Source organism: Macaca mulatta, chromosome 15, assembly GCF_049350105.2.
Source record: "Macaca mulatta isolate MMU2019108-1 chromosome 15, T2T-MMU8v2.0, whole genome shotgun sequence".
Taxonomy (NCBI): Eukaryota; Metazoa; Chordata; class Mammalia; order Primates; family Cercopithecidae; genus Macaca; species Macaca mulatta.
Genome location: NC_133420.1, coordinates 93,433,528 through 93,443,972, shown reverse-complemented (window position 1 = coordinate 93,443,972; position 10,445 = coordinate 93,433,528). Strand labels below are relative to the sequence as shown.

At 38.1% G+C, this 10,445-nt stretch overlaps 1 protein-coding gene across 2 annotated transcripts in view; it reads right to left on the bottom strand.

Moving 5' to 3' along the window:
- Positions 1–4,934: 4,934 nt before the first annotated feature.
- BRD10 (bromodomain containing 10) overlaps positions 4,935–10,445 on the bottom strand; it is a 94,488-nt gene continuing 88,977 nt past the window's right edge. The window contains exons 9-11 of one of the 2 annotated variants that reach the window (XR_013404849.1): positions 10,022–10,090; positions 7,206–7,548; positions 4,935–7,090 (exon numbers count right to left, since the gene is read on the bottom strand). Coding sequence is in view for 1 of the 2 variants with exons in the window: in XM_077966117.1 (XP_077822243.1) it covers positions 7,484–7,548 (65 nt within the window). In the remaining variant the exon portion in view is untranslated. Of the gene's footprint in view, positions 7,549–10,021; positions 10,091–10,445 lie in introns of both variants that reach the window. The other variant, XM_077966117.1, reaches the window with a different exon arrangement.

The window sequence follows — 10,445 nt, the reverse complement described above, 5'->3', positions numbered from 1 at the left end:
CCAGTATTTTATAGAGGATTTTTTGCATCGATGTTCATCAGGGATATTGGTCTAAAATTCTCTTTTTTTGTTGTATCTCTGTCAGGCTTTGGTATCAGGATGTTGTTGGCCTTGTAAAATGAGTTAGGGAGGATTCCCTCTTTTTCTATTGATTGAAATAGTTTCAGAAGGAATGGTACCAACTCCTCCTTGTACCTCTGGTAGAATTCAGCTGTGAATCTGTCTAGTCCTGGACTTTTTTTGGTTGGTAGGCTATTAATTATTGCCTCAATTTCAAAGCCTGCTATTGGTCTATTCAGGGATTCAGCTTCTTCCTGGTTTAGTCTTGGGAGAGTGTAAGTGTCCAGGAAATTATCCATTTCTTCTAGGTTTTCTAGTTTATTTGCATAGAGGTGTTTATAGTATTCTCTGATGGTAGTTTGTATTTCTGTGGGGTCAGTGGTGATATCCCCTTTATCATTTTGTATTGCATCTATTTGATTCTTCTCTCTTTTCTTCTTTATTAATCTTTCTAGCGGTCTATCAATTTTGTTGATCTTTTCAAAAAAACAGTTCCTGGATTCATTGATTTTTTGGAGGGTTTTTTGTGTCTCTATCTCCTTCAGTTCTGCTCTGATCTTAGTTATTTCTTGCCTTCTACTAGCTTTTGAATGTGTTTGCTCTTGCTTCTCTAGTTCTTTTAATTGTGATGTTAGAGTGTCAATTTTAGATCTTTCCTGCTTTCTCTTGTGGGCATTTAGTGCTATAAATTTCCCTCTACACACTGCTTTAAATGTGTCCCAGAGATTCTGGTATGTTGTATCTTTGTTCTCATTGGTTTCAAAGAACATCTTTATTTCTGCCTTCATTTCGTTATGTACCCAGTAGTCATTCAGGAGCAGGTTGTTCAGTTTCCATGTAGTTGAGTGGTTTTGATTGAGTTTCTTAGTCCTGGGTTCTAGTTTGATTTCACTGTGGTCTGAGAGACAGTTTGTTATAATTTCTGTTCTTGTACATTTGCTGAGTAGTGCTTTACTTCCAACTATGTGATCAATTTTGGAATAAGTGCGATGTGGTGCTGAGAAGAATGTATATTCTGTTGATTTGGGGTGGAGAGTTCTGTAGATGTCTATTAGGTCCGCTTGGTGCAGAGTTGAGTTCAATTCTTGGATATCCTTGTTAACTTTCTGTCTCGTTGATCTAATGTTGACAGTGGGGTGTTAAAGTCTCCCATTATTATTGTATAGGAGTCTAAGTCTCTTTGTAAGTCTCTAAGGACTTGCTTTATGAATCTGGGTGCTCCTGTATTTGGTGCATATATATTTAGGATAGTTAGCTCTTCCTGATGAATTGATCCGTTTACCATTATGTAATGGCCTTCTTTGTCTTTTTTGATCTTTGATGGTTTAAAGTCTGTTTTATCAGAGATTAGAATTGCAACCCCTGCTTTTTTTTGTTTTCCATTTGCTTGGTAGATCTTCCTCCATCTCTTTATTTTGAGCCTATGTGTGTCTCTGCATGTGAGATGGGTCTCCTGAATACAGCAAACTGATGGGTCTTAACTCTTTATCCAATTTGCCAGTCTGTGTCTTTTAATTGGACCATTTAGTCCATTTACATTTAAGGTTAATATTGTTACTTGTGAACTGGATCCTGTCATCATGATATTAGCTCATTATTTTGCTTGTTAGTTGATGCAGTTTCTTCCTAGCATCGATGGACTTTACATTTTGACATGTTTTTGCAATGGCTGGTACCTGTTTTTCCTTTCCATGTTTAGTGCTTCCTTCAGGATCTCTTGTAGGGCAGGCCTGGTGGTGACAAAATCTCTAAACATTTGTTTGTCTGTAAAGGATTTTATTTCTCCTTCACTTATGAAGCTTAGTTTGGCTGGATATGAAATTCTGGGTTGAAAATTCTTTTCTTTAAGAATGTTGAATATTGGCCCCCGCTCTCTTCTGGCTTGTAGAGTTTCTGCCAAGAGATCTCCTGTTAGTCTGATGGGCTTCTCTTTGTGTGTAACCTGACCTTTCTCTCTGGCTGCCCTTAACATTTTTTCCTTCCTTTCAGCTTTGGTGAATCTGACAATTATGTGTCTTGGAGTTGCTCTTCTCGAGGAGTATCTTTGTGGCATTCTCTGTATTTCCTGAATTTGAACATTGGCCTGCCTTACTAGGTTGGGGAAGTTCTACTGGATGATATCCTGCAGAGTGTTTTCCACTTGGTTCCATTTTCCCTGTCACTTTCAGGCACGCCAATCAGACACAGATTTGGTCTTTTCACATAATCCCATATTTCTTGGAGGCTTTGTTCATTTCTTTTTACTCTTTTTTCTCTACACTTCTCTTCTTGCTTCATTTCATTCATTTGATCTTTAATCACTGATACTCTTTCTTCCAGTTGATTGAGTCAGTTACTGAAACTTGTGCATTTGTCATGTAGTTCTCATGTTATGGTATTCATTTCTATCAGTTCTTTTAAGGTCTTCTCTGCATTGATTATTCTAGTTATCCATTCATCCATTCTTTCTTCAAGGTTTTTAGTTTCTTTGCGCTGGTTACATAGTTCCTCTTTCAGCTCTGAGAAGTTTGATCAACCGAAGCCTTCTTCTCTCAACTCGTCAAAGTCATTCTCTGTCCAGCTTTGTTCCGTTGCTGGTGATGAGCTGTGTTCCTTTGGAGGGGAAGATGTGCTCTGATTTTTTGAATTTCCAGCTTTTCTGCACTGCTTTTTCCCTATCTTTGTGGTTTTATCTGCCTTTGGTCTTTGATGATGGTGATGTACTGATGGGGTTTTGGTGTGGGTGTCTGAGATGGCCAAATAGGAACAGCTCCAGCCTCCAGTTCCCAGTGTCAGCGACACAGAAGATGGGTGAATTCTGCATTTTCAACTGAGGTACCAGATTCATCTCACTGGGGCGTGTCGGACAGTTGGTGCTGGTCTGCGGGTGCAGCCCGACCAGTGAGAGCTGAAGCAGGGCGAGGCATTGCCTCACCTGGAAAGCGCAAGGGGGAAGGGAATTCCTTTTCCTAGCCAAAGGAAATTGAGACACACAACACGTGGAAAATCAGGTAACTCCCACCCTAATACTGCGCTTTACCAAGGGTCTTAGCAAACGGCACACCAGAAGATTATATCCCACACCTGGCCCAGAGGGTCCCACGCCCACGGAGCCTCCCTCATTGCTAGCACAGCAGTCTGAGATCTAACTGCAAGGTGGCAGCAAGGATGGGGGAGGGGCGCCCGCCATTGCTGAGGCTTAAGTAGGTAAACAAAGCCGCCAGGAAGCTTGAATTGGGTGGAGCCCACCACAGCTCAAGGAGGCTGGCCTGCCTCTATAGACTCCTCCTCTGGGGACAGGGCATAGCTAAACAAAAAGCAGCAGAAACCTCGGGAGAGGTAAATGCCCCTGTCTGACAGCTTTGAAGAGAGCAGTGGATTTCCCAGCACAGAGGTTGAGATCTGAGAACGGACAGAAAGTAATTTTTTTTAACCTAAGAAAATACTAACAGTCACAGAAGGCTATGAACCTGAGACCTGCTCTCTTTGTCAAACAGAGATTAACAAGGATCAGAGAAAAGATAAAGGCTGTCTTTGACATACTCAGAAGGCTTACAAGAGTTTTAAAGAAATTACTTTCTCACTATATGATTCATTGTTATTTAACGGTGAGTCAGTAAACCACCTAAAAATCATCTTGTGTCATCAGAAACACTAGTGTAACATAACTGTATCATTTTCTACTAAAGACAAAATTTCACCAAAGGGGAAAAAGAAAACACAGGATAAAGAGACATATTACACACATCGAAAAAAACAACATTTAACAAAATACTAAAATATTTCCCCACTCTTCTGATACTGTCAAGTCTTAACACTTAAAATAAGGCTTCCACCTCTCCCACTTCAAACAAATAAATGAATTCTAAACAAAGGAAACTTCATCAGGCATTTGGGTACCTCCTCCCCTCACCACGAGGTCTCTGTTGAATCTCAATCCTATACACTGAGGAGCCTGTGGCTTGAACCCTACATCCCTCCAAAACCCCCAGACTGTCACTCACTGAGGGTGCTCTCATTTCTCTGTGGAAAAGACTTTCTTCACAGAGTTCCTCGGACAGTCTCCCAGGTGATGGACACAGAGACTTGGGCTGATTCTGCCAGAAAGAAATTAGAAAAGTGAGATATTTTTGAAAGGAATAGAAGGTGCCAGATTCAGAAAGACTTACTCCCCACTTCACAGAGGCACCCACACCTCTGAAGATGACTCCTTGGATTGGAAACCAATTGCAGGGCAACCCTGGGAGCCATGTGTTAAGGATGGAAGGTCACATGATGCAAGAAGCCTGGGTTATTACATTATCACTGAGAGCTCCTTGCATATTCTGGTTATTAATCCCTTGTCAGATGGGTAGTTTGCCGCTATTTTCTCCCATTCTGTGGGTTGTCTCTTCACTTTGTTGATTGTTTCCTTTGCTGTGCAGAAGCTTCTTAACTTGATGTGAACCTATTTATTCATTTTGGCTTTGGATGCCTGTGCTTTGTAGGGTATTAATCAAGAAATCTTTGCCCACTCCAATGTCCTAGAGAGTTTCTCCAATGTTTTCTTTCAGCAGTTTCATAATTTGAAGTCTTAGATTTAAGTTTTTAATCCATTTTTACTTGATTTTTCTATATGGTAAGAGATAGGGGTCTTGTTTCATTCTTCTGCATATAGGTATCCAGTTTTTCCAGCACCATTTTTTTAAGAGACTGTCCTTTTCCCAATGTATGTTCTTGGCACCTTTGTTGAAATGAGCTCACTGTAATATATGGATTTGTTTCTGAGTTCTCTATTGTGTTTCATTGATCTATGTGTCTTTTTCTTTTTCTTTTTTTTTAATGCCAGTACCATGAGGTTTTGGTTACTGTAACTTTGTAGTATAATTTGAAGTCACATGATGTGATCTTTCCAGTTTTGTTCTTTTTGCTTAGGTTGGCAATTCTAGTTTTTTTTTTTTTTTGGAGACTGTCTCTCTCTGTTGCCCAGGCAGAGTGCAGTGGCACATTCTCAACTCACTGCAACCTCCACCTCCCAGGTTCAAGCTATTCTTGTGCCTCAGCCTCCCAAGTAACTGGGCTTACAGGTGTGTGCCCCCATGCCCAGCTAACTTTTGTATTTTTAGTAGAGATGGGGTTTCACTATGTTGGCCAGGCCAGTCTTGAACTCCTGACCTCAAGTGATCTGCCTACCTCAGCTTCCCAAAATGCTGGGATTACAGGCGTGAGCCACCATGCCCAGCTTCTAGGTCCTTTTGTGGGCTATTCTTTTGGCTATTCTGGGTCTTTGTGATTCTATATAAATTTTGGGATTATTTTTCTATTTCTATGAAGAATGTCATTTTTACTTTGATAGGGATTACATTGAATCTGCAGATTGCTTTGGGTAGCATGGACGTTTTAACAATAATTGAGTCTTCCAATCCGTAAACAATGGATATCTTTCTGTTTTTCTGTGTTCTCTTTGATTTCTGTCTTCAATGTTTTAGTTTTCATTGTAGAGATCTTTCACTTCTTAATTCCTAGGTATTTTATTTTACTTGTAGCTATTGTAAATGGGATTACTTTCTTGATTTCTTTTTCATGTTGTTCCCTGTTGGCATACAGAAATGATACTGATTTTTTTTTTTACGTTGATTTTGTACCCTGCAATTTTAATGAATTTATCAGTTTGAATAGTTTTTTCATGGAGTCTTTAGGTTTTTCTAAATGTAACATTGTATCATCAGCAAACAAGAATAATTTGGTCTTCTTTCTTCCTAATTTGAATGCCCTTTCTGTCTCTTGTCTGATTGGCTTAGGTAGGACTTCTACCATGTCATCAGTGAAGGAGACTCTACCCCTTCTAAGAACACTTGGATTATATGGAGGGGGAAACCGGCCTTGAAGAAAATTCATGAAATATTAAGACAGAGACCCTTCAGTATTCTCTAACAGCCTAGACTGACTTAACACAAATGAGGAGAGGAGCCTTCAGGGAAGGGAGATCCTCGTGACCTTTGCAGATAGATAGGATGAGGCTTCCCTGTTGCTGAAGGAAACCTGAACTCAGGAAAATGAATCTCACCCATAAACATGGTACAGGAGTCCTCTACTGCAGCGTGCCCTTCCTTTTTGCCCTGACATACCTGTGGGCTGAGAATGGGTAATGGCATGGCACTGCTTTGATCCCCTAAGCTTCCTGCAGGCCAGGGTAGGGACTAGAGTGACCAGAGCTCATGGCTGGTCTTCTTTGGCTGCAATAAGCATTTTCCACTTGCCCAAATTCATTGTACAAATAATAGTACTTTATTTGCATGGTGAGCAAAGTTAGAGAGCACTGTTTTATAGAACCTGGGGTTCCCCTTCCTGTCCAGCCCTCAGTGGTGGTGACTGATGCTTAAGACAAGGCTTAAGTCTCTATGCATTTCCCTGTGAGATTCTGATATGGTCTCTCTGATTGTTTTTATAGTAAACAGCAGGCATACTTTAAGGAGGAAAAAAGAGCTAGTCAAAAGATTTTCTGCCCAGGTTAAAGTCAGTGAAAATTTAGACTGATTATACAAATCAGTGAAGCCTTCAAGTTATCTCTGGTGAAGACCAGTCCTCTGAAGTTAAAATGTTAAGTTTAGCATTTAGTAAATATCTGGACAGGTTTACTTGTCACTTGAGAATATTGTAGGCCTTCTCAAAAAAAGAACAGAAGGGAGTCTCTAAACTTTCATTTCATGGTTCAACAGTTACTTGACGATGCATCGAAATCCCTCAATCTCAAGTAACCAGTGCCAAAAACATCTTCAAAGTGTCTCAGAAGAACTTTCAGAAGGAAATAATGGATCGTTTGGATGAAAACACTCATTTTTAGGAAAATCTAAAAGCGCTATCCCAAGAAGCTGTGAAATGGAATACAAAGTGTGAGAAACGAAGGAAAAAAATGCTTGACAACTTGAAAACATAAAGAAGTTGTAAATGATAAAGAGAGCCCTTTAAAATTGAAGGTGATATACTTGCCTGTCTTCTTTAGCAAAAATTACATGGGTGATGGCAACTTGAAATCAGACAAAGACAAATCAGAAAATTGAGAACTTCTAGGCTGTAAATCAAAAAACAATTTGAAGAAATACACTGATGCTGTTAAATGTTTCCTTAAAAAGGCTTGAAGAAGAAAAACAAGGACTATTAAAAAGAAAATCAAATGAATCACTTACAGTTCAAAGAAATGGTCTCTCATCTGAATAAGCATCTTTGTAGTCTGAAAATGTAGCTCATATGAAAACATCAGCTGTGTAACATCAGAAGCATGACGCCCACAGGAAGATGGCCTCGAGAAAGTCTTGGAAAGAAGCACTTTCTACTATCAAAACTTGATCATTTCCCAAGAGAAAAAATGTTCAAGAAAGTTGGATGGCAGCTTGGCACACTAACAGAAAGCTCACTGAGCTAAGAAAAGAAAATGATCACAACAGATAAAGTTGACTAAAGCAGTTTAAATTTCAGGTTTTCCCAAGTGGTTCCTGCTGTTCCATGTGCAGGCGATCCCATGCATCATGTCTGCAAGGAAGGGAGAGGTTAAAACTGTAAGGGCTTACACATTTGGGTCAGTAGGTTTGATTCAGGTTTACAGCAACCAACTCCTAACTATATACTGGAGGACACATGACCGTGTTTTCTTTACTTAATAATTTAATCTCTTTTTATTGTTTTTTCTTAGTTGATGCTACATTTACTTAAATTCAAGTTCGAAAGAATTACAATTCCTAAGATGGTGTTTTACAAATCTAGATGGTTTTAATACAATTCTTGACTATTAGACCATTCCATGAGACTCTCAGAATCAGGTCCATTTAAGTACTGTATTTAGGCTGAATTAAATAGTTCACTATTACGTAAACCATAATTGAATTTTGTATGATCATGGAGATAAATAAATCAATAAAGGTCATTTATATATGCTACGAGCTGTTACAAGAAATGTGAGTAACAGTATTTACCTCAATAAATTTAGGTTTAATAGAGAGAATTCCACCCAAACCCAACAAAAAAAGAATAATACCCTCCAACTAAATCTATTAGTATTTTTATTAGTTTAGCACTACATTCATAGATTTAGGGGAGGTAACACTTTGTTCATGATATTATTTGCTGTTTAAATATTTCTAAATTTTATGCAGTCAAAAATAAAGCTTTCCCTTAAAATACCTTCTTTATCCTTCTCAATTTCAACAGGTTGTCTCATCTCTAGCATTACTAGATACCTGATTATGCCAAATATCAGGTCTTCACACCACTTTTCTGGCCCACCTAATATCCTGACGGGTCTCCCTGTCTTTGGTAAAGTCAATGATGGCAGCTACTATTTAAGTATTTACTATGTGGTAGGCAATAGGCTAAGTACTTTAGGTAAATTATCTCATCTAACCTCATAGCAATCCTGCAAGGTAATTGTCCCCATCTTATGTTGGACTATTACTACCTTTGCTCAAAAGCTTCATACTTTCAGAATATTTTTCAGTCCTCTATCAGCTAGCTCAACCTATTTTTCTAATCATTCCCTATAGGTCCTCTTAACCTACAGCATTTCATTCAAATTCAACTGCTGTGTTCCCTACATGCTCTTTGTGCTTTTCTTAGACTCAGGCTTTGTGGGCCCAGTTGTAAACGTACTTGCAGTCATAGCACAAATGCCACCTCTTACATGAAACCTTCTCTGGAAACTCCCTGCTAAGTTCTTACAATAAGTTCTTTATTCCTCTAACTTATTATTTTATTATTTTTTGTATTGAGGACAGGATGGAATCCTACTCATCTGTATTGTTCCTGCAACATCTTCTACATTATATAGTTCTCAATAAGTGTGTAGAATACATTTACAACTTTGGTAGATGCCTTGAATTTGTTCAATAATTACTTTAAGAATGTTTTACATACATCATTCTTAAAGTAATTAAGATGATTACATACATCATTTGATTCTGTAATACTGCTTCATACATTTTTAACTATGTTTCTCACATTCACATTTTCACTCCAAGTTATAAGAATGTTCTAAACTATGCCATACCCTTCAACTTTTCTAAGCATCAAACACCATGCTGTGGATAGTAAATGCTTGCAGAATAAATGTTTAAGAATAACTGGGGCAGATGATAGCATTATAGTAACAACAAGCCAATAAGCTCAGTTGATGGCAAAACTACTTCTGGAATGACTTCAAGTAAACTATCATTTCTAAGTTTTAGTAATTTTGGCTAACTAAAATCCCTATCAAATTTCTTAGATCTCTTTCAGAATATGCCAATTTCTCAAGCTTTTAATGTTAAAAAATTCTAAATTTAAGTTGACCTACTGGATCAAGCAAACATTTCCACTGATTTTAGTGTACATATTCTAGCTATCACTACTTTAATCATAAAACTATTTCAACTAATTAAATACACCAATAAAATTGGAGACTTGGGATGTGAGCAGGACTTCAGCTATTTAATATTACGCGTGTGTGTATGTATGTGTATATATATGTGTATATAAATGTATATAAAACTAATCACAAAGGAAAAAACTTTTTGTGGGGGCAGGAAAAACCATAGGAAATGAGAGGAAAGGGAAGCGCTAATACACCAGAAGGAGGCAGGCTATTTCAGCATCTTTTAACTTAGTATTTTAGGTGATACAGAACACAGATATCTAAATGGCTTAATTCTATACTAAGTATAAAAACATGCCCCTCCAGTACCACAAATCTTTTCAGGTGGCACTGTTGTGACATTTCTTCCTTTTCATGTATGCCTTTATAGATGCCCTTTACAGAACTCTTAATAACACTAAACACAATGAATTCAGGAATTTAACTTTGTACTCTAGCCACGATCTCAGACATCCACATGATCTACAAAACTGGAGGAAAGGAATCTGGGTTTCTGAAGATATAAATCCATTAATCAAATTTCTAGTTTAAAAAATGGAGCATTAGTTTTAAAAAGTAAACTAGACCTTAAATAAGAGGTTATCTAGATTTGTCACTCACCTACTCAACAAATAGGCATTGAAAACAGTGTGCCAGATGCTGGCATGATGATGATGATTGATAAGGTTCCTGAAATTAAATAATTTCAAACAAGTAATTACAGTTTTGAAGAAGTGCTATGTTGTTCTCAGTCTGAGTGACTGCACAATATAATAATGTTGGCTGAGGTATGACAAGGAGAGGGAGTTTACATAACACGTAATAAGAACCTGTAATGGAACATTAGGTCAAAGAGGACATCTAGGAAGACCCTGAAGTGTCTTGAATTTTCTAGAAACTAAAAGAAAATTAAGAGTACGGTGAATAAGAGGGAGAATAGGTTGAAATGAAGCTGGAGAGGTAGGTGGGAACAGACTGAAGAGCTTTTTAAACTTTAAGTGGGGACTTCAGTATCACATCAGAAGTTCATCAGATCACACAGAGC